The sequence below is a fragment of the Meriones unguiculatus genome, chromosome 10 (assembly GCF_030254825.1).
Source record: "Meriones unguiculatus strain TT.TT164.6M chromosome 10, Bangor_MerUng_6.1, whole genome shotgun sequence".
Lineage (NCBI taxonomy): Eukaryota > Metazoa > Chordata > Mammalia > Rodentia > Muridae > Meriones > Meriones unguiculatus.
Window position 1 is genome coordinate 67,117,268 of NC_083358.1, and position 25,316 is coordinate 67,142,583.

The window sequence follows — 25,316 nt, forward strand, 5'->3', positions numbered from 1 at the left end:
GCCTGAGGTTTAAAAGCTAACATGCATAGCTTTTAAATGTTTATGTTTATGTTTTGAGGGTTTGGGTTACCTCACTCAAACTGTTTCTACTTCTATTCATTTCTCTTAACAGATGAATAATATTCCATTGTACCATGTTTTCATTATCCATTCATCATCTAGTCTGTCTCCAATTTCTGGCTATTATGACAGATCTTCAAGAACCATGGATGAGCAAATATCTCTGCAGTAAAATGTAGAGTCCATTGTGCCCAAGAGTGTTAAAATTGGATCTTATGCTAGATCTCTGAGTACCCTCCACATTGGTTCCCATAGTGGTTGTGCCAGTTTACACTTCCACCAGCAATGAATACACACCACTGAAGAAGAAAAGTAATCATCAATCTCACCTACCTACAAACTCTGCAAGCTACAATAGCAAGAGGCCTACAAGATATACCCACTGGTGTAATAGCAGCACAGATTTCATGAGAGTGCCAAACACATTTTAATTTTATTTAAGGCATAATCCATGAGGTGGAACTCATACCCTGTTAATGAAGCAATGAACCTGAGACTAGTTTATGGGCCCTAGGGGAAACCTACTATTATTCTGATAAATGAACATAGCAATAAAAAAACTCCTAATGACATATATCTATATGCATCATTTTTTGATTCTTTTTTCAAGCTATAATTAAATTCTCCAACATATCAAAAATAAATACATATGAGATAAGAACAATACAGCCACCCACTTTTTCTGATATCAATAGAGTTCTCCAAATGATGTTTTCTTTTATTTTTTCCCCCTACATGGGCCTTGCTCCGTCAAAGAAATAACAGTTGAGCTCAGGAAAGTCCCATTCTGTCATATCATCTGTACTTCCCATGAGACCAAAATAAAGCCAGGAATATCTACATTAGAAATTTGTTACATGACTCAAGTTTTCCCATGGACTCAATGTATATCCATCATTTAACCCTCATCAGAAAAGCTTCTTCTAGCAGTAGACAGTTATTAACATAGAGACATACAACTGGACAATGTGCAAAAAGTGAGACTTTGAAGCACTCAGACAAAATATGATACATATATCATATATGTTATATGATATATATCTATATGTATATTATATAATTACATATTATATAATATGTTATATATAATACTCCTTTCATCAAAATGCAGAGGCTATGTTAAATAATAAAAAGGAGGATGGAAGGAGAAAGAAGAAGAGAAAGAAAAAGAAGTGGTGGAAAACTGTAAGATCGGAGTTGTAGATGACCCCAAAAAATAGCATCATCCAGACACAACAGGACTGATGCACAAATGAACTCTGACACCATACACAAGTTCTCTGCAGGTTCAAGACAGACAGAATCCCAGTGTTAAAAAAGGAAAGTGAACACAAATCCCAACCTAACTAAAAAGCTGTTTGCGATCAATAGATTCTGGGAGAGAGACAATCAATATTCTTCAGTGGAATGGCACTGTATATCAGCCACAGTCTAGGACAGTCCTTATTCTCAGAAGTAGTTTACCAAACACAAAATGGACTCCATATTACTATGTCTGTGCTTTTGTTTGTTTGGTTGGCTGAATGGCTGGCTGGATATCTAGCTGGTTGGTTGATTCACTGTTTTGGGTTTTTTTTTTTTAGTTGATTTTTTTGGCTTTTTTTAAGTTTTTTTAAGCAAAAGAAAAATATGAAGTTGGGTGGGTAAGATATGGGAGGAGTTGGGGGAGATGAAAGAACATAATCCAAATATATACTCTGACAAATATTTTTAAATATATATTTTTTAAAAAGTAATCTGTATGTACTTAGTTTGTTGTTAATGTTATTTATAATCATGCTTATTGACAAAAACAGTAATTATCATCCTGTGTATAAATATGGAAAAAGTATTAAAATAATTTGAATGTACCAAAAACCCAAATATAATAGAAATTGAAAAGGTAATGAAATTAGTTTGTTTTCTATCCTAAAATAAAATAAAGATATTCCAAAAATTGATTTCATCTTTTTTTTTTTCCTTCTAGTCAGAATTACCATGCATTCAAGCAGCTCAAAACATTCCCAGAAGCTGTAGAAGGAGGGAAAAAAAAACATTCCATGTTTATAGCAATCTGTTAACAGCACTCAATGTGAGGAAAGAACTGCTTTTGGACAAGCTTTATGGTACTTCGGGAAATAGAATATTACAAGTCACTGAGAAAATAGAAGAAATAATTAGTTTTCACACTACGGTGATTTTTATATCAAAGGTATTACTTATGTTTATTAAAAGAGTGGAAAAACTAGCTTCATGGAATATGTTCAATTAACTTCTAGGATAAATTATATTTGTTTCTTAAAATAATTTCCTTTGGGAATCCAATGCACAAATCACAATGTTATCTTTCTGAGAAATGATCTATACTTGCACAGTAAAGTCAGTCAGTACCTGAGTGGTTTAAACAATGACTATTACCTTCCACGCACTGTACTGCTGTGATAACCACTCAGTGAAACAGTGAGTTGCTGCTGAAAATTATACTTTAAATTTCGTATTATTCTTCATTCAAAACTTTGAGACTGTAACACTGGCCAAAGAATCCTCATTCTCCCTCCTCTCTTCCAATTCCAGTCAGACCGCTTGCTGCAACCTTCTCTTTCTTGTTCCCTTTGTCCTCAGCAGATCACTCAGATCCCCTCCTACAGTCTTCCTCCATCATTCCATCTCCTTCAGGCACTTCCTGGAAACCCTCTAACCACATCTGCCAAGGAATCTGGTAGCCATATTCACCCTCCTTCCTGTCCTCCAATTCCAATCCGTCAGCCTTCTATCCAGCTCTGCAGCAGACCCCGTGATTCGGAGATGGGGTCCAGCAGAGCCTGGTGGCACACCCAGCTTTCCTCCCTCCTGGGGCCTTCCTAGCTGCCCCCTTCTGGGCCACGCCCACTCCTAACTGTCAGCTCACAATACCTAAAAACAAGTTCTCCCTGGGACCCACAGTGGCCACAGTAAAAGGATCTTGGAAGCTTTCCCTACTAGGCAATCCACAACCTCCACATTCTCCTAAAAACCAGGAAAGGTAATAGAAACCAAGGAATGAAACACCTATTTCAACAGGGGCAAGATCACACATCAGCACCTAAAATTGTAATCATCAACCACACAGACAGCAACATAAAAACACAGTCAGTAATAGTCAGGCCAATATGTCTTCACTAAGCCACCCTTTATAGTAGGCCCTGAAAAATGCAAGATAAGGAATTCAAGTTTGTTCTTATGAATATGTTCAAGGTGTTTAAATCCGCTAATGAAAATACAAACAATAAAAGGAAATGAAGAAAAGTGTACAAGACATAAAAGTGGAAATAGAATCAATAAAGAAAACCCAAACTAATGGAAAACTGAAAAATGTGAATTCTGATACACCTATGCAATTGAATAGTTTGTGGATGTTGGCTGTTTAGTCTTCAATAAGAAAACTACAAGACATACAAAGAGCAGAGGCATAAAGTAAAGGTATAAGGAGGAGGGATGGATAATCCTAGGAAGGAAAACAGAATAGATAGATGCGGGGTTACTGATACGGACAGCTCAGTGGCTAAAGACACTTGTCATCAAGCTTGACAAACTGAATTCAATCTCAGGATTCAGAGGGTAGAAGGAGAGATGGGCTCCAGCAAGTTGCCCTCTGATCTCCACAAGCACCTGTGGTATGAGCATGTGAGCATAACGACATAGAAAGACACACACAGACAGAGACGCACACATTCACACCCACGAGTGTGCGCACACACACTCGGTATCAATAAATAAAGCATAATAAAAAACGTTCTACATGTGTAAGTATTTCTTTTTTTTCTTTATTAATTACACTTTATTCACTTTGTATCCCCCTGTGGTTCCCTATTTCTGAGCATGGTGATACTTGCCTATAATTGTAGTGTTGGGGAGACACATGAGCATCTGCAGCTCAAGGCAGCTTAGGCTGCATAACATAACAACAAAAAATAAAAATAAAAACAGAACACAGGAATTATGGTACATGCATCCTTTCTCAGCCACTCTGGCAGTTTAGCCAGAAGGGTTGAGTTTGTGAATCTGTGAGGAGTCTGGGCTAGAAAGCAAATCCTAGCGAAAAAAAAAAAAAAAAAAGAACACTAAAAAGAATTGGAAATAATTAAGGATGTTAATATTTTGTATTAATTTTAGTCGGTGTGTGTATGAGTGTGTGCAGAATGTGACGTGGGTGCTACAACATGTGAGTGGAAGTCAGAGGACAACTTTACAGAGTCAGTTTCCTCCTTCCACCATTACATGGGTCCTGGAGACAAAATTCAGATTGAAGTCTTTCTTATTGGGCAAGTGCTTTTACCTGTTGAGCCATCTTGCTGACCCAAGAAATTATTTTTAAATTGATGAGAGAGAGAGAGAGAGAGAGAGAGAGAGAGAGAGAGAGAGAGAGAGAGAGAGAGAGAGAGAGGAAGGAAGGAAGGAAGGAAGGAAGGAAGGAAGGAAGGAAGGAAGGAAGGAAGGAAGGAAGGAAGACAAACTTTCTGACAGGTCTTACATAGTTGCTCAAAGGCCATTTTCTCAGTGAGACTTTCTCTCATAACGTTACCTGACAGGACTCACACCCACTCTAAACTCCTTTTGTTCTCTGTGTCTCTTACCTTCTCCACAGCCACCACAACATGTGCCTACCTGTCTGCTTGATTCCTTCCTGTCTTCCATCGTTCCTCCGTCTAGTTCACTCACTTAGCAGATGTATATTATTCCTGAAACTAAGCACTGAGGAACAAAGAGGGCTGTCTTTGTTTGCTCTACCAATGCCTAGAACACTGCTTGTACATAAGAGGCTCTTAGAACACAAGTGACATAAGTGAATAAATGCATTAATTCTATCTTTTTTCCAAGATTTCCAGATTTTATAGAATATGTGGCATTTCTACATTTTTTTATAGAACTCTATTAAAGTTGATACTCAAATTAACTGAATGTTGGCATAATGTTCTTTTGGAATGTATACAATTTATCCTTGTTCATCCAAATGCTGATTTCTCTACCCAACTATCTGGTTTCAATCCAGACATTACATTGTGATGTTTATTCTAAGGATCACCTGTCTCAAGTCTGTGTCAACATGCCTCCATTTGTTCTCTATATTGTCAATTAAACAACCAACCCCAATGTTGTGCAATGGAGAGAATAGGGTAGGGTATCCTGGCCGGAAGGGAAGAGAAGGAAGCAAGTGGGAGGAAGTAGGAGCAGAGAATCTGAGAATCCGCAGGAGAGATCTTGGAAACACGTGGAGAGATGGACCGGACCTAAGATATGACAAAAAGCAAGTATAATTGGTGAAATCTGAATGGAAGGAAACTATGTGGGCTTGCAGGTTTAGAATGGAGTAACTATTGCCCAGCATTGTGCTCTAGGTTAATTAAACAAATCCTAGTCTCTGTGTGGTGTTTTGGGCATACAGCTGGTTTAGGGCCAAATGCTGCTTAACTAAAAGATAAATCAATAATAAATATCATTTCGCCACAACAAATGGTGCCCAACTAATCTAAGTAGCCACACCCTTTAAATCATACTTTAACATAATTTGGTGGGGGGAATAAGCTCCCAGTGATACAACCCAAACTTAAAACCTAAAACTCCCAGGTCACTTACTGTCTCTTTAATACAGAGAGACTCTTAAACAGGCCCAGGAGCAAAAGACAGCCTCCTGTGGGCAGACCTAAGACTTCCATAACAAAACTGGCTGCCATTGCAGTCTGAGGGGTTCACTAGCATGGCTCCCTTATACTGTGGCTGGCTCACTGGTTCAGCTCAGCAGCCATGGTGGGAAAGAAAAAAAACGGAGGCAAGCAAACCTCTAGACAGAGCTTGGCCTAAAACTGAATCTAAAATTAAAAAAAAAAAAAAAAAAAAAAAGCCATGGCAAAGGGTGTTTTAATCCTTTTTGGCTTTGTTTTGGTTGTCATAGTAATGGATCTGGTTACAATATGTTTAATGGTGATGGCTCTTCTCCATACCTTCTCCAAGAAAGTTCAAGGAGAAAATGTGGGGATTGGAATACTAGTTACAAACAATAGAAATTGCACCCTTTCTAATAATTAGATTAATAACAGCTAACATTCAAAGCTCTCTAGCTGCAAGATGCTAGCCAGCTCTTTCTGGTAAGGGTCCTCTGATTTCGATGTAACAACAACTAAATTCCAAAAAATAAACAACTGGGCTTTGTGTTTACACCATAAATTAGCACAACTGACCCAAAACTTAAAATTTTCTCTCCTCTTTGCTTGATTTTCATTTAAAAGCTTTGAATTACAATGGTATTGATTTGAGAAAAAAAATATTTGAACAAGTTGGTGAAGGCACAAGCCTTTAATCCCAACACAAAGTAAAACAAAACAGGGAGATCTCTGAGTTCCAGACCAGCCTAATTTACATAATAAAAGCCAGAATGATAACTCCTTCTGTTTAGCCACTTGCAGAGACAGTCTAAGATTCAAAATGACAAAATTTTCCTTAAGGTTACCATGTAAGTTCTTTTTTCTTAATAATAGATGTTATGTCCTTACTGTTCTAAAGATTGGATTCACATCAATTTTAGGTTTATGTAAGGAAAGATAATGTCACATTGCTCTGGAAGCTGGCTTATCCTCTCGAACATGAGACATTTTCACGGGGGACAAATGTTGGTCATGCCTGATGCAGAAAAGTCACAGGAGGCTTACAGGTAGCAAAGTACACGGCAGCCTAGTTAAGTCCTAAAAACTCAAAAATTATAATTCATCTATTAAAAAGATGAAACTGTCCATCCCATATCAAAAAGGGGGCAAGGCAAAGATAGCCAAAACAAATGTAAAAACCCAGGTACAAGATGCCTAGGGTATGCTTAAATGCTAAAAGTAAAAGGGAGTTTATATAAAGTTTGGCTATAAAGGCATAACTGCCCATTCTGCATTAAAAAAAGAAAAATGGCAAGCCAAAAATAGCCACAACCAATGTGAAAGCCCAGGTACAAAATGCCTAAGATATGCTTAAATGCTAAAGGTAAAAGGGAGTTTATATTAAGTTTGGCTATAAAGCATAACTGCCCATTCTGTACAAAAAAAGGGGGGCAAGCCAAATAATAGCCACAACCAATGTAAATATCCAGGTACAAGATCCAGAGCAGGATGATACAAGAAAGGAATATTTAAGTACCTTTCCACTTAGCAATTTCACATTACCTGAGCTGGATCAATCACAAAATCATTTACATACCCATGAATTGAAACTTGAGGTAATAAAAGGAGATTGCTTTATAATGTGATACACCTCATTTAATAATTTCTTCATTAAATAATTCTAATGTGTTTTTATTGGTTACACAACATTTAATGGAATACAGCATACTGATTGCAAATATACTCTCTTCCTGTTTAATTTAGACTAATGAAAATGAGTTTTATCTTTCTTAAATGTATGCAGTCAGAGAAAAGACTTCCTTTGTAATTAAGACAAAATCTTTCCAGATCTGTTAAAGTTCTAAAGCTGTTTAAAATAAATAGATGGCAATAAAATGCTGAGTAAATCATAAATATTTTATAAATCTGTGAATCTTATAAGATTATTCATATATTTATCAACTTCTGTTCTTAAAATTTTATCTATACATGAAAAATAACAAATTGATTTTAATTTGCAATTTTATTTGAAAGGATAATATATTTCTCTTTAATTCTATAAAGCAAAGTCACCAAAATAATATCACAAAAGCAAATATGCATACCACACTCTCAATCTCAAATAGTCTTAAAACTTCATTTTCATATATAGCATAGTACTATAAAATAATTTGATATGTAATGAGTGTTACATTTAACATGAAAAGTCCTTTCCCGAAGTATTAAAGTAACAAGAGACTGAAGAGGTGGCTCTATGATAAAGAGAATTTACTGCTCTTGCAGAGGACCTGGGCTCAAGTTCCAGCCCCCACATCCAGTGGCTCACAACAGCCTATCTCTTTAGCTCCAGGGAATCCAACGCCCTTCTCTGGCCTCTACAGGTACAAGCTATATACCAGGTGCACATACATATATGAGGCACTTATGAACATACAAAAATAAGAATAAATCATTTTAAAATTGATAAGGTTAAACAAAAATACCAATAGCTAAACAGCAAACAGAGTAAACAATTTTTCACTACTTTATTTCTAACAAGTGCATAGTAAGAAAGGAGACCATTTATAAGACAAGCACCGACATGGGACACAAAATGAACTGCAAAATAATTATTCTTGGAACGTATCAAATCTATTCATCCCTTAAAAAAGCCAGAACTATTAAGAACCACAAGTAGAAATGAAGTGTTTACATCAGAAAACTCATGGTATATGATATATACTCATTATTATAATAAATGATATATATGTATGTATATACATATATTTTAGAAGAAATAAAGAACTTTTTGTCATACTAATCAATTTTGAAGCACCACTGCTCCCAGCTAAGATTTTAAGTTTGATTTATACCTGAAACTTGATAATGTAACAGCAGTACAATAGCTCTTAGAAAAAAAAAGGGGGGGGGGGGAAGAAAGCAAGAAAGAAGGAAGGAAGGAAGGAAGGAAGGAAGGAAGGAAGGAAGGAAGGAAGGGAAAGAAAGAAAAAGAAGGAAAGAGAGAAAGAAAAAGAAGGAAAGAGAGAAAGAAAAAGAGAAAGAAAGAAAGAAAGAAAGAAAGAAAGAAAGAAAGAAAGAAAGAAAGAAAGAAAGAAAACAGTTAAATTTCAACTTAAAGTAGACCTCAAGCATCTGTTACTTGTTTGACAGGCTGCCTCCTAGTTTAGTTTCTCACTGAAAACTCTGGGAAAAGAAAGTTTCCGAAGTATGTTTCACTGTTTTCCTTCACATTTTCCGCGATTCAGTACAAATCACGTACTTTTTTACAATACAATTGCTGCTGAAAACTACTGTTCTTGTTGTCTGTGTGGTTTGCTGTGTATGATGATATACTAACTGACTTACCTTCATTGCCAAGGTAAATTATTACTTCATTTTTTGACCAACAATACTAATAACAGATCTAATCCCAAATTTCAGAATCAAAATCATTTTATACTCTTAATCCTCAAGTATGTATACACACACACACACACACACACACACACACACATACATATAATATAATATATATCTGTATGTCAGCGGCTGGCAGGGAAGGCAGTCTCAGAACTACCTCCTGCCACAGCACATGGAGACTGCTTGCTCTCATCGTTGTGGACCAGGACAGATAGGAAGGAAAAGGACAGTCAATACAAGGCTGGAACTCCCCTTTCCACTTTCAGTCATCCCAACACCTCAGCCCATCACACCCCACCATCCTCATTCAGGCCAGGTCTCCCTCCCAGTAAACCCTGCCTGAGCACACTCCCGACCTGGCGAACCCTGTGGAGTATGCTCCCACAAACATCTAAAGGTCTGCTTCAGAGTGCCTTGGGCATGTCACAATCCAACAAGTTGACAAAACTAACCATTAAAATAACCATGTATTCTTGATATTTAAAAATATCCAAGCAGTTTACATAACTGGGATGTTTTTCTTGTACTGCACTGATTTTCCAAACTAGGGGAAAGTACCTTTCTCCTTTAATAACTTTTTATGTGCTAAGAACTCTGAACTTTTCCCCAACACAATGCTAGATGAATTTATTATTGTAAGTAAAACTGATAAACTATCTTTGGAATGATTAGGAAATGTAACACCTATCAAGTCCAAAAGTCTCACATTTCACACTATTCCTGTTTGTCTTTTGAGGGAAAGTCTGAGTGTGAATGACCATCATCATCATCAAGTCTGTGAATGTATTTTGATCGTCCATTCGTATGCAACTGTGACTTCTCACAGACACAAGGAACAGTCAGCCTTACCTGGTCCATCATCGATTTTTTCCACGCACCGAGGAGCTGAACTCAGGAAGGAGGAATGTTTCTTTCTAGCCACTGAAGTGCGAGGTGGCATGTACTTATGTTTAACTTGGGACTTATCATATGATTCCTGAACATCATAGCTGCCAGGAGCTGGCATGAACTAGAAAAAAATGTAAAAGATAAGCATAAATGTAATGTATCTGAAAGATATTCAAATACGTATTGGGTAAATGTTCACACTTGGAAAAGCACTGGTTAAAAACATACAGAAATGTCTTTAATTAATCATTAAAAACAGAGAATGTTAATGTAGATTCTACCAGATATATCTTTATAATACAAGTATAATTCATTATCCAATATTAAAGTAAACAGAATAATGAAATGTAAGTTTAAAATACTTAAAGAGTAGGCCCCCTGACCTTGGTCAAATTCTCATTTGAGTTGAATTCTCATATTCAACTTTAATAAAGAGCGCTGAATTCCACACAGGACTCACAACAATGAGCATGTGTTTTCTCAGCGGCAAAGCTGTCTCTGCCTTACCGTTCTGAACTAGCATACTTGACTTGTTCTACAAAATGAGGCTGCTTCTTTCATTTTTTAATAGGTTCCAATTAAGTCGGAAAGCTTCTGCTTTCATCACTTACTGCTTTTCATATGGTATGCAGTTACATTTGCATTTTAATCAACATTAACCACATATTAATTTTAACAGTAATTCTGAACTACAATACAGATGTCATGTACTAGGTACATAATTAATGCCTTAAAAGTATTATCTAATTATCTCAATTAAAACCTTAAAAATTCTGCACAGATTACTTTGCATACTATATTATTTTGAAATCTATTCACTTATCTTATGCATGGAAAACTAAAACATTTTGGGGCTGGAGAGATGGCTCAGTGGTTAGGAGCAACAGAACCTCTATGACTGGGGCCAAGACTGAGTCCCAGCATCCACGTGGGGGCTCACAACCTCTATGACTCCAGTTCTGAAAGATCCTACACTCTCTTCTGGCCTTCCTGGGCAGCAAGCATACATGTGGTGCATACATATACATACAAGCAAATATCCATACACATAAAAAATAATGTTAAAAGACTAAAATTTTAAGTCTTAATGATTTACTGAGATACAAGAAAGTATTTTGGTTGTGTATAGGTTTCAAATATCTGTTGTTTGCTTGCTGTGTGACCTTAAGGGAACCACTCCACTTTTGTGATCCTTAGTCTATTTGATGAAGTGAAGAATAACTATGGACATCATGGTGTTAGTACAATGACAAAACAGGTCTACAAAAGTAAAAACCTGGTACTTGACTATATAAGCATGTTAATGTAATCGTGTTCTAGAAAAACTAATTTCAGTGCAAGTTAAAACATAAAGAAAACTAACCAGGGTTCAGACTACTAGGAAAGTTGTTTGTGTTTTCTCCACAGAAGAAAAAAATAGCTATATTTCCCGGAAATTTTATTCCTTGCTTTCTTATTAATCTTACTTATTTCGTCTTAGTTATCTTTAATTTGTATTTTATCTGAACAAGATATTGTTAAGCAACTCTCTCAAAATGATGCTTAGCATAACTTGGAACTGTGCAGTAGTAAGAATGTAAGTTATTCTAACACTTAGTGTTCAGAATGAGTTAACCCCCATGGCAGGAAAAAGGCACAATGCAGATAAGAACATCCCGTCTCCCCTGATTATTTGTACTGCACAGAAGGCAGGGAAGAAACATGAAGAATGGACATACGGACATTCTTCAGGTCTTTCATTTTTGTCCTGTCTCCAGTTTCTTAGTGCCACTAATATTGTTGTGATAAAGTACCTTGACAAAACATGGTATTTTATCTTTAAGGGAGAATGAGTTTATCCAGCTTACAGTTCCAGGTAACTGTTGTCATTCCTGAGAAGTCACTGGGAAAACTTGAGGCAACTAGTTATATCCACAGTGAAGAAGAGACAGAAGAAATGCATGCATGACTGTCAGCTCTCAGCTCACTCTCTCCTTTTCACTCAGTCCAGGGTCCAGCACAGGACACAGGACCAGCCACAATAAGGGTGGGTCTTCTACTTCTATTAACCCAATTAAGAAATTCCCTCACAGTCAAAGACACCACAAGAAGACCTACAGAGTAAACTAACCTGGGCCCATGCGTGGACTGGACCTAGGCCCTCTACCTATTTGTAGCAGATGTGCAGCTTGGTCATCGTGTGAGTAGCCTAACAATTAGAGCGAGCCCTGTCTCTGATTCTGTTGCCGGCATTGAATCCCTTTCCACTAGCTGGGCTACCTTGTCTGGTCTGAGTGGGAGAGGATGGGATTAGTCCTGCTGTGACTTGATGTGACAGGGCAGGTTGGGATCCATGGGGACCTCCCATTTTCTGAGAAGAAGAGGGAAATAGGGGTAGGTGGTATGAGGGTGAGACTGGGAGAAGGAGATGGATGTAATCAGGATGTACAATGAATAAATTAATAAAAGAAAAAAGTTATTATCTTTCATTTAAGAGAGAAAATCTGTTACTTCAAAAAGAAATTCCCTCACACACACAATAGGCATTCCTAATCCAGCCAATTCTTTATTAAGACTGCCTTCTCAGCCCCACAAGGAGAGCAACAGAATCAAAAAATGTGGGCCCAGGGGTCTTTTCTGAGACTGATACTCCAACTAAGGACCATGCATGGAGATAATCTAGAACCCCTGCACAGATGTAGCCCATGGCAGCTCAGTCTCCAAGATGGTTCCCTAGTAATGGGAACAGGGGCTGTCTCTGACATGAACTCTGTGGCTGGCTCTTTGATCACCTCCCCCTGAAGGGGTACAGCCTTACCAGGCCACAGAGGAAGACAATGCAGCCAGTCCTGTTCAGACCTGATAAGCTAGGGTCAGATGGAAGGGGAGGAGGACCTCCCCTATCAGTGGATGGGGGAGGGGCAAGAGAGAAGTTGAGGGAGGGAGGGTGGGATTGAAAGGGAATGAGGGAGGGGGCCACAGCCGGGATATAAAGTGAATAAATTGTAATTAATAAAGAAACATTTAAAAAAAGAGATCTGTAAGGACTGGAGAAGTGGATCAGGGTTAGAAGTGCTTACTGCTCTTGCAGAGAACATGAGTTCAGTACCTAATACTCCAGCTCCAGTGACTCCTACACACTTTCACCACTGCACACACACTAAATGCATATAAATAAAAATATAAAAAGTAAATCTTTTTTTAAAAAAGATATATGTAAGTACTACTTGCCTATAACATAAGGAAAGAAAATGGCAATATAATTCTAGGTTTTATATATTAGTTTCCCAAATATCAAAAGTTATTACTTGAAGATGGTAAAAAGGGAAGGAGCCAGTACAAATAAATATTTGTACTCTGTCCAGTGTACTAAGTGTTCATGCATTTTATTTTAGATTCACAGAAAAAAAAAGACTGCCTTCCCAAATGATTGCAGATTGTGTCAAAACTCACCACCATACCCAGTATTTGTACCATGTATGTATACACACACACACACACACACACACACACATTCACACACACACACATTCACACACACACACATTCACACACACACAGCAGAACCTCTTTCCCAACATAAAAGCTAAAAATATCTTATTCTCATTTTCCTGATCTAATTTTATTTTAAAACTAGGACACACATCTAGGTCACAGGCTTAAATGGTAGCCTTTCAAAGAAACAGAGAACATTAACACTTCATGCTAGTGAGGACACCAGCAGAACTAGAGGGCACTCTTCCCAAGGACAACAGACAGAAGCAGAAATGAGAGATCCAAGAGGTCTGATGAATAAAGCTATGCTTGAATACAAAGCAAGGACAATCTGAGATACCTGACTTCCTCCTCTGGATGGCAAGGACCCTAGCAAACACTGATTCAGTTAATGTCTGTATAGTTCTTAGAGTGGCATGAGAGGGCTTTCTGGTGCCTCAACCTTCACCATCATCATCATTGGATGGCCCTGTATGGCCTCAATAACTCTCCTCCGACCCCAACTTTTAAACTGCACCTACCTAATTAGATAAGTAAAATAAATGCATTGTTATTTATGAGTTTACCTCCTGGTGCATTTCTGTCAGTATTCAATTTAGCTGTGCATTTGTAACTAAAATTAGGTTGTTCAGGTAAATTTCACCTTTGAAAAATACTGACCAAAGGACAATGCAGCCAGTCCTGATGAGACCCAATAGGCTAGGGTCAGATGTAAAGGGAAGAGGACCTCTTCTACCAGTGGACTTGGGGAGAAGCATGAGAGGAAAAGAGAGAGGGAGGGTGGGATTGGAAGAGGACAAGGGAGGTGACTACAGCTGGGATACAAAGTGAATAAATTGTAATAAATTTTTAAAAATAAATAAATAAATAAAAATCAACAGAAAAAGAAAAATACTACCAACACTATTTATTTCTAAATTACTTTTTAACTCAACACGTTTCTTGTATATCAGCTTTTAAAATTGATAACATTTTTATCCTAGTTTTAAGGTTACAGAAGAGCTGAGAAGGCAAGGGGCTTTTACACACCAAACCACGAAAAGAAGCACTTTCCTACCAAGATTTCAGGTAGTTTGCTTCCCTGTGTGCATTTACTAGGTCTCAACAATGTCTAAAGAATGGCTTTGACAAGGATTAGTCTACCAGAAAGTGGAATTAACGGAGCTTTTCAAGATCGTATAGACTACAACAGAAGAATAAAAACCAGGGAAGTTAAAACCACAGTTGATGCTTACTATGGAGCATTAAAAAAAAAAAAAAAAGCCACAACTGGAAAGAAGACTGAGGTCTGAAGGGCAAGAGAGTAATTTCTTCTGGAGATAAATGGTTCTCAGGATCCATATTATAGCAAGGGCCAAATACATACTGTGTTGAGTAGCTTTATGTCAACTTACACAAGCTAGAGTCATTTGGGAAGAGGGACTCTCTATTTAGAAAAATCCTCCATAAGACTGGCCTGTAGGCAAATCTGTAGTGAATTTTCTTAATTAGTGATTGATGTGGACATGTCCAGTCCATTGTGGGTCGTGCTATCCCTAGGCAGTGGTCCTGGGTACTGCAGGACTGCAGACGGAACAAACCCTGAGAGCAAGCCAGGAAACAGCATTCCTCTATGACCTCTGCTTCAGTTCCTGCCCTGAGTTCCTGCCCTGACTTTCCCGGATGACAAACAAGCTCTAAGATGAAATAAACCCTTTTCTCCCAAGTTGATTGTGGTCACATTCTCTTAGCACAACAATACAAACTCTTATTATGACAGATACTAACTTCTTCCTCAAGAGGGTTCCCATATTTTGAATATGAATGGCGTAGAGAACTAAAAAGTAAAGCTGAAAATATCCGAAGGACTGTTGCAGGCAGAAGAGAAAGAGATCTTTAGATGCCAGATATAAAATCTAGATGGAAAACTGGAAGGACTGAGGGAGGGGACAGAGGAGGGATGTGGAGTCTTAAAGGTAGACTGTAGAATCCAGAGCACTTGCTTAGGAGTTCTGGTGGTTTGAAGTGGAATGGTCCACATAGGTTCATATATCTGAATGCTTAGTCATTAGGGAGTGGTGCCCCCTGAGAGGATTAGGTGGTGTGGCTTTGTTGGAAGAAGTGTGTCATGGGGGCAGGCTTTGGGATTTCAAAGGTTCAAGCCAGGCATAGTGTCTCTCTCTTCCTTCTATTTCTGTTTCTAGTGATATTTATTAAACATACCATATTTTATCTTTAAAAGTCATTCACTATGATTTACACTAAAACCAACTTTATGCTTTGGTATTGTGTATAATTCATTATAGCTTTTATTTCATGGCTAAGAGTTTGTACTAAAATAGTTTGAGAGTTCAGCCTAAGATTTCATCCTAAGTGTTCCAAATACATAATTATGAAGGTCACTAAGAAATTCTTTGCGAAAAGTTTGTCATACTTGTGAAGTAACAAAGAATATTTCAAGCTTTCAATCAAAATCTTTAGTCAAACATATACAGTAAAAACTGTGTAGGTCATAAATATAGTGAAGTGTGTTTGACTATGCAAAATGCTTTGATTAAAACAATTTACCAGTCCACTTATCCACATTGCTTAATTGAGGCTTTATGGAGAAGACATTCAGATGGTAATCAGATCACCTTTGTTAAACACACTAAGGATTGTAATTAAAAAACATGTTTTTTCAGCATCTCTAATATTCATCATTGTAAACATACACCTGTGGAGATATATGAATTTGAAAACAGTAAGTCTTACTTTAGAAGACAAAAATATTTAAAGATAGAAATGCAATTTCATTGTTAATGATAAACAACAGGCAAAAAACATAAAACCCTGGTTTCATTTTGCATGCTCTCTTGGCACACAAGATTGTAGCTTATATAATAATTCGATCTTATTAAAGGAACTAGAACTACGTGCTTTCAGATGACACAAAAGCCTAAGGAAAGAACAACAAAAAAGTGTCATAGGCAGAAATGATGTGATAAAAACCATTGATTCCACCTGCTTTCTCCAGCATGGCATTTTAGCCACAAATTTCCAACTGTTTGCTGTGTTCAACTTTCATCTCAAATAAACCTTCTCTACCCACTACTATCCAACAATCCTCTCCTATTTCTAATAGTGATTCATTATTTAACCAGGCTTAACAATACAAAATTGGCCTTTCATGTTTTATCTTTCTCCCTATAAAATCATGAAGATGATAATCATCTCTTTTACCTAAAAGCCTTCTTTTAACACAAAAAGATCCAGATACTGTAAAAGCACTCTTTCACAGCTGTAAACACTGAATAAATATTTCTTGAACCATCAGTATGATTGTAGGCAAATTTTTATGTATAAAAGATGAAAGGGGTATTTTATGCACAAACAGGATGGCTCATCAGGTACTTACAAGTTGTCCTTTGGCCACTATACATGTGCTATGGCATATATAACCTCACACACAATAAATAATAGACAGATAGATAGATGATAGAGGATAGATTGACAGGTAGATAGAGACAGATGATAGATAGATAGATAGATAGATAGATAGATAGATAGATGCTGACAGGTGGATAGATACATAAATAAATATATTAATAAATACATTAATGAAAGCTTTTATAAAACATGAAACCAAGCATCTAGGAATCCTTATGGTCCTCTACTATGTATAAAAAATGTTTCAGAAAACCTTTCTTAAATTTTTTTTCTGCTATACACAGAGAACCCTGTCTCAAAAAAGGGGTGGGGGATGCAAAAATACTTAATAAAATACTTGCAAACCGAATCCAAGAACACATCAAAGATATTATCCACTATGACCAAGTAGGCTTCATCCCAGGTATGCAGGGGTGGTTCAATATACGGAAATCCATCAATGTGATCCACCATATTAACAAACTGAAAGAAAAAAACCACATGATAATCTCCCTAGATGCTGAAAAAGCCTTTGACAAAATCCAACATCCATTCATGTTCAAAGTATTGGAGAGATCAGGGATACAAGGCACATATCTAAACATAGTAAAGGCGATATACAGCAAGCCTATAGCCAACATCAAACTGAATGGAGAGAAACTTAAAGCAATCCCACTGAAATCAGAGACAAGACAAGGCTGCCCACTCTCTCCATATCTCTTCAACATAGTGTTGGAAGCCCTTGCTAGAGCAATAAGACAGTTGAAGGAGATCAAGGGGATACAAATTGGAAAGGAAGAAGTCAAATTATCACTATTTGCAGATGATATGATAGTATACGTGAGTGACCCCAAAAACTCTACCAGGGAACTCCTACAGCTGATAAACACCTTCAGCAAAGTGGCCGGATACAAAATTAACTCAAAAAAATCAGTAGCCCTCCTGTATACAAAAGACAAAAGGGCTGAGAAAGAAATTAAGGAAACAACACCCTTCACAATAGCCACAAATGACATAAGGTACCTCGGAGTAACCCTAACCAAGGAAGTCAAAGACTTGTATGAAAAAAATTTCAAATCTCTGAAGAAAGAATTAGAAGAAGATATGAGAAGATGGAAAGATCTCCCATGCTCATGGCTTGGTAGGATTAACATAGTAAAAATGGCCATCTTACCAAAAGCAATCTACAGATTCAATGCAATGCCCATCAAATTACCAACACAATTCTTTACAGACCTGGAAAGGAAAATTCTCAACTTCATATGGAATAACAAGAAACCCAGAATTGCTAAAACAATCCTTTACAATAAAAGATCTTCTGGAGGTATCTCCATCCCTGATCTTAAGTTGTACTATAGAGCAACAGTTTTAAAAACTGCATGGTACTGGCATAGAAACAGAATGGTGGATCAATGGAACCGAACAGAGGACCCAGAAATGAACCCACACACTTATGGACACCTGATCTTTGACAAAGACGCCAAAACCATACAATGGAAAAAAAATAGCATCTTCAACAAATGGTGCTGGTCTAACTGGATGTCTACATGTAGAAAAATGAAAATAGATCCATACTTGTCACCCTGCACAAAACTGAAGTCCAAGTGGATCAAAGACCTCAACATAAAACCAGACACATTAAATCGGCTTGAAAAAAAAGTGGGAAATACCCTAGAACTCATTGGCACAGGGGAAAACTTCCTGAACAGAACACCAACAGCACAGGCTCTAAGAGCAACAACCAATAAATGGGACCTCATGAAACTGAAAAGCTTCTGTAAAGCAAAGGACACCGTCATCAAAACAAAGCGACCACCTACAGATTGGGAAAGAATCTTCACCAACCCTTTATCTGACAGAGGACTCATATCCAGTATATATAAAGAACTAAAGAAGCTGAAAAGCAGCAAACCAAGTAATCCACTTAAAAAATGGGGAACAGAGCTAAACAGAGAATTCTCTGTAGAGGAATACCGAATGGCAGAGAAGCACTTAAAGAAATGCTCAACCTCACTAGCCATTAGGGAAATGCAAATCAAAACAACCCTGAGATTTCACCTTACACCCATGAGAATGGCCAAGATCAAAAACTCAAGTGACAACACATGCTGGAGAGGTTGTGGAGAAAGGGGAACCCTTCTCCACTGCTGGTGGGAATGTAAACTTGTACAACCACTCTGGAAATCAATCTGGCGCTTTCTCAGACAACTAGGAATAGCGCTTCCTCAAGATCCAGCCATACCACTACTGGGCATATATCCAAAAGAGGCTCAAGTACACAAAAAGGACATTTGCTCAACCATGTTTGTAGCAGCTTTATTTGTAATAGCCAGAAGCTGGAAACAACCCAGATGCCCCTCAACTGAAGAATGGATGCAGAAATTGTGGTACATCTACACAATGGAATATTACTCAGCAATGAAAAATAAGGAAATCATGAAATTTGCAGGTAAATGGTGGGATCTGGAAAGGATCATCCTGAGTGAGTTGTCCCAGAAGCAAAAAGACACACATGGTATATACTCACTCATATAGACATACAACATAGGACAAACCCACTAAAACCTGTGCATCTAAAGAAACTAAGCAAGAGAGAGGACCCTAATTAAAACGTCCAATCCCCATCCAGAAAGGCAAAGAGGATGGACATCAGAAGAAGAAGAAAACAGGAAACAACCTAGGAACCTACCACAGAGGGCCTCTGAAAGCCTCTGCCCTTCAGACTATCAAAGCAGATGCTGAGCCGGATGGGCAACTGTTGGGCAGGTGAACGGAATTTTAGGTAAGAACTGGGAAATAGTAAGAGCTGGAGAGGACAGGGTCTCCACAAGGAGAGCAACAGAACAAGAAAATTTGAACATAGGGAACTTCCCAGAAACTCATACTCCAACCAAGGACTATTCATGGAGATAACCTAGAACCCCTGCACAGATATAGCCCAGGGCAGTTCAGAGTCCAATTGGGTTACATAGTAATGTGAAGAGGGACTGCCTCTGACATAATCTGATTGGCCTGCTCTTTGATCACCTCCCTCTGGGGGGGGAGCAGCCTTACCAGGCCACAGTAGAGGACAATACAGCCACTTTTGATGTGAACTGAGAGACTAAGATCAGAAAGGAGAGGAGAACCTCCCCTATTAGTGGACTTGGGGAGTGGCATGCAAGCAGAGGGAGGAGGGAGGGTGGGATTGGGAGGGGAGGGAGGGGCTTATGGGGGGATGCAGAATGAATAAAGTGTAATTGATGAAAAATTTAAGAAAAAAGGGAAAAAATAATTTAAGAACCTTAAATGACTTTCAAAATTGGAGGAAAACATGGAGTTAGTCAATTGGCATGGAGCACGTCTTGCCCCTGGGGGCAATGGTCTCCTGAACCTACTCAGACCTCGGACACCACCACTGCTAGTTCTAGAACTGACGCAGGATGTTCCAACGAGGGGTTAAGGCTTCTCATAATATTTCCTATAAGCCCACACCTGTTTGTCTATATCCCCCATTTTTATTCATTGTTAGCCAGATAGAGCCAAGTAATTGTGGCAATGATACTTGCTTTTTTGCCCAATGCTGGAATGCTAGTAAATTTAGGTATGCCCTGGTTACTCGCATGCCTCACTGGGTGCCTGTGCCCATTGATGCCCCTCACGCTATGACTCTCTTCAGTCAGAAAAGGGATCTTGGAACTACAGCCACCATTGTTACTACCATCTCATTGACGGCTGTTGGAGCTACCACCAGGGCATTAGCCATGAGTCATACTGGGCAGACTGCTCAGACCCTGAATAATCATTTAGCCAATGTAGCTCATGCCTTAGTTGTACATAAAGGAATTAATGCTCAACTAAAAGGAAGCTTGATGGTGTTCAATCAGAGGATTGACCTCGTGCAGGAGCAAATTGATACCCTATGGCAAATCGCTCAACCTGGCTGTCAATGAAAGTATGCTGGACTTTGTGTCACTAGCATACAACATGAGAATTTTTCCTGTGCTGCAAAACTGTCTAAACAATTGTCGAGCTATATTTTAGGTAATTGGACTGGAGAATTCGATACTACGATGGAGCAGCTGAGAGTGGCCATTGTCACAGTAAATTCTACCAGAGTGGACGCAGGACTAGCCACAGGATTATCAACATGGATTGCTGCAGCCATGAATCATCTGAAGGAATGGGTGGGCATGGGAGTGTTAGCAGGCCTTCTGGTGTTGGTCTCCTTGGTTTGCCTGTGGTATATATGCAAGATTAGAGTCTCACAACAGTGTGATGCAGCCATGATCATTCAGGCCTTTACAGCCATTGAAGCAGGACATTCTCCCCAAGCATGGTTGGATACCATAAAAAGCTAAAATGATACTCTCAGGATGCGAGGCTAAGCACTGCACTCAGGGTCAGCCGCTTTGGACCCAGAGAAGAGCATGTCTGATTGCATGCGGGTTGATGCCCCAGGTCCCGCCTCTGAGAAAAAGGTATCAGACGGGTCTGATGCTCTTTGGGTGGATGACACCTAAATGAACATCTGTACAAAGTCCCAATTTATTTCTAATATCAGAGATCAGACCTCTACTCTTGCCTGATGCGTCTAAAACAAAAAGGGGGAACTGTAGAGAGCTGCGGAATGCTATGCCTTAAAGATGGAGCTGGTTTCCGCCTTCCACCTTCCCGATGGTGAGTGCTCTCTGTCATGAACAATTCCACATTTGGCTAAGGCTGAGGATCTGGCTTGCTTCCATGTATGTGGACCTATCTGCATTGCCCCCGTGGCATGCCTGGGTTGGCTACCCAGAGGCTATTTAAGCTGTGGGCTGGCTTTCCCCAGGGTCAGATGATTGTTCAATGTTCCTGAATAAACTGCATTGAAAAAAAAAAAAAAAAAAAGAAAAAGAAAAAGAAAGAAAACAAAACAATTAAAAAACAAAAGGAAAACAAACAAACAAAAAACCCTAACTCTTCTCTTACCCTCTTTGAGGCAAGAGATTTTTTTGTATTAATGGCAGAATGACAGAATAAAAGAACAGGCTCAGTGAAAAAAAAAAAAAAAAAAAAGGGGGGTGGGGGTCTTTCCTGCTGTTTGTTTAAATACAGAACTGCATAATAAAAGTCAGGTGGAACCTCTCATGAAGCATGTAGATGAAAGTTACTATTATTTATTGTTTATACAAATATGTATACATAAAAATATATTAAAGAAATATATTTTAATATTTATTATTTAACTTGTCAAAATATGAACAAAGAAAAGTTTCTGATGAGGATACAAGTTCTCTCAAATATCTTACGTCTACATCACAAATGCGCAGATTAAGCATTGTTCTCTTCCTTAGTACTGCTGAGACTCAAGCAGGGGTCTACAGGATTAGCAGTGCCAATGTCACTCAGAATCTTGGCTTTGCCAGGTTTCCCACATTTAGGTTGTGGTCCTCGTGCTTACAAGATACTGACCACAGCTCTTTTCACAACAGTCTCATTTTAGAAAGGAAGTAGGAAAATGTCAAAAGAAAAGAAGATATTTAACAATAACTTCATGTCAGAAATAGTCCCTGTTCCCCTTACTAGGAGACCCACTTGGATACTGAGATACCATGGGCTACATCCAAGCAGGGGTTCTAAATTATATCCATATATGGTCCTTGGTTGGAGATACAGTCTCATAAAAGACCCCTGTGCCCAGATATCCAAGTGGGTTCCTTAGTAAGGGGAACAAGGACTATTTCTGACATGAACTCGATTGCTGTCTCTTTGACTTCTCCCCCTGCCTCTGGAGGGAGGAGCAGCCTTGCTAGGCCACAGAAAAGGACACTGCAGCCAGTTCTGAGGACACCTGATAAGCTAGGGTCAGATGGAAGGGGAGGAGGACCTCCCCTATCAGTGGATTTGGAAAGGGGCATGGGAGGAGATAAGGGAGACAGGGTGGGATTGGGAGGGAATGAGGGGGGGAGCTACAGCTGGCATACAAAGTTAATTAACTGTAACTAATATTAAAAAATTAAATTAAAAAATAAGTTAAAAAACCAATACTTCATGAACTGACACGAAATCCATGCAAACTTTGCTGGAGGTCACACCTGAAAAACTTTGCTTTCTTTGTTTAAAAACATACCAAATAATCACCACAGGTCTGCAAACAAAACGAGTGAAGCAGTTGTTTTCCCTTGGTTCCTGGCTCCTGTAAACACAGTCAGGGGTTTTCTTGGCAAGGGAGAAAAGAACAAACCTGAGGGAGATGACTGCCCACTGTCAGAAGACTTCTTTGCCTTTGGGGTTCGAACTTCAAAACTCAACTTGCTTCTGATACCGATCAGGATACTGAACTTCTTGATAAAAACTTTTCACACAAGCAGGACTGACTTTCTTTTTTCACCCAGTGTGCGCTTTCACTTACAGTGATTCTTTTTGTAAATTTATATAAATTTATTTCTTATAATTAATTCACTTCACATCTCGATTGCAGCCCCCCCTCCCAGTTCCATGTTCCCTCCCTCTTCCCCCTGTCCTCCTCCCCTAGTCCACTGAAAGGGGGAACCCTGCTCCCATACCAACTGACCCCCCATCAAGTCTCTTCAGGACTGACCGCATCTTCTTCCTCTGTGGCCTGATATGGCCACCCTGCCAGGGGGAAGTGATCAAAGACTAGGCAACAGAGTCCATGTCAGAGACAGCCCTTATCCCCCTCACTAGAGAACCCACACGGAGAGTGAGCTACATCTGAGGAGGGCCTAGGTCCTCTCCATGCATGCTCCTTGGCTGGTGCATCAGTCTCTGCAGGCTCCCTGGGCCTGGATTTCTCACCTCTGTTGGTCTCATTTCTAGAGATCCTGTCCCCCCTTCCCATGTCGTTCTATCCCCTCACTCTTCCTACTCGCTGAACTCAAGCAGGACTGACTTTATTCTCTCTGTATGTACCTGGAAGGAGTGGAGGTGGTATCTGTATGCACATGTGTGCGAGGATATACATGTGTGTGGAGGCCAAGTATACATGTCATTCTCCACATTAATTTTTGAGAGCAGATCTTTACCGGCCTGAAGCTCAGCCATTTCACTAGATGAGTTAGCAATCCTTAACAAACCTCAGGGGTTCTACTGAGCACTGAGATGACAGGCACCTACCTGGATTTTCACATGGTTTCTAGGATCCCAATTTTAGTACATATAATTGTACAATGAGCACCCTGCCAATGGAGTCAGCTCCATAGCCCCTACTCTCTAATTTATGTTCATCATTTGACTTCTAACTTTTATCTCTTGGGTCTCTTAAGCTCTCTGTAATGTGCTCTCAGAAATCACAGCTCTTACCTTTATACTCAGAATAAAAGTCTTGATACTTTTGTTTAATAAAATCCATTCCCATAGGAACATATATTCCCATAGGGATGAACACATAAGGGTAGACACATAAGGATATACACATAGGGATATACATGTAGGGATACACACACAGGGGTGCGCACACAGAGATATACAAATAGGGCTATAAATGTTTGTACATGGAGTATACACCTAAGAATATATACATTTTGATATACACAGTTTATTGTGAAAGTGTCCGTTTAACTCATCACTATATCTTCAAGGAAGACAACTGTCCTTGCACATAGTGATGAATAATTCTTAAACAGTAAGCAAATGCATGTGTTAATGAATGAATCTACAGTAACATCTCACCCATGGTTCCTGAGTCCCCTAGGATGGCAGGCCACTAAATCTTGAAAGCACTTTACACACACACGATCCATAAATGCCTTGCCTGTAAGCAATCCCCTGTTGGGTGCATGTTCAGTTGCTGTTCTCCCTAACAAGGCTTCCTGTTTTCAGCACTGGTTAATACAACGTTGACTCAAACAGCTAAGGACAAGAATGGAGACATCCTTTCAGATTCCACCCAGGGACTAAACTCTTAAGAGACATTATACTATGTCTCTAGGTAGTGGAATCTGATTAATATTTGACATGACATCCACTTTCTTCTCTTTGATATCAAAAAGTAGACTTTTATTATTGATGCTTGTGCTTTCATAACTGTCTTTAATAGTTTTTTTTTTATAGAAAAGCAGGAACAAATGCAACTATAAAGTCTTTTTCCTCAAATGTACTATTCCTACTGTGCAAGAAATGAAAGCAACTATCACCAATGAGAGCGGTTTTATTTTTCCAGTTCTTCTTTTGACTCAGAAGTCACTCCTTTATTCCACTGAGTGTGATAGGAAGAAAATGACTCTGAAAGCAACATAATTAGCTCAGAATTGGTTGGACAGATTCAGACACTAAAATCATCCTGCTAAATTTAGATGTAAATTTTGAGTCTGGTTTGTGAGGAACGTATGGATTTAAATATCCAAGCTTCGCATTCATTAACTCTGAGGAAAATATTTACCAGTAAGATGTCAGAAATTTGTTATGTTCAAACTTTTTGAACTCAAACGAACCCTACTTTCATGTACTCATGTCCAGGGTAGCAAGAGCTACTTTTACATTAAATACTATAATACTCTATATCAAAATATCTAGATTATATTTACAACC

At 38.6% G+C, this 25,316-nt stretch overlaps 1 protein-coding gene across 2 annotated transcripts in view; it reads right to left on the reverse strand.

Annotated features, from left to right (window-relative positions):
* Positions 1-25,316, reverse strand: part of Stpg2 (sperm tail PG-rich repeat containing 2) — a 575,612-nt gene that overhangs the window by 335,571 nt on the left and 214,725 nt on the right. For both annotated transcript variants that reach the window (XM_060392630.1, XM_060392631.1), the window contains one exon: positions 9,906-10,065. In XM_060392630.1, coding sequence (XP_060248613.1) covers positions 9,906-10,065 — 160 coding nt within the window. The remainder of the gene's footprint in view (positions 1-9,905; positions 10,066-25,316) is intronic.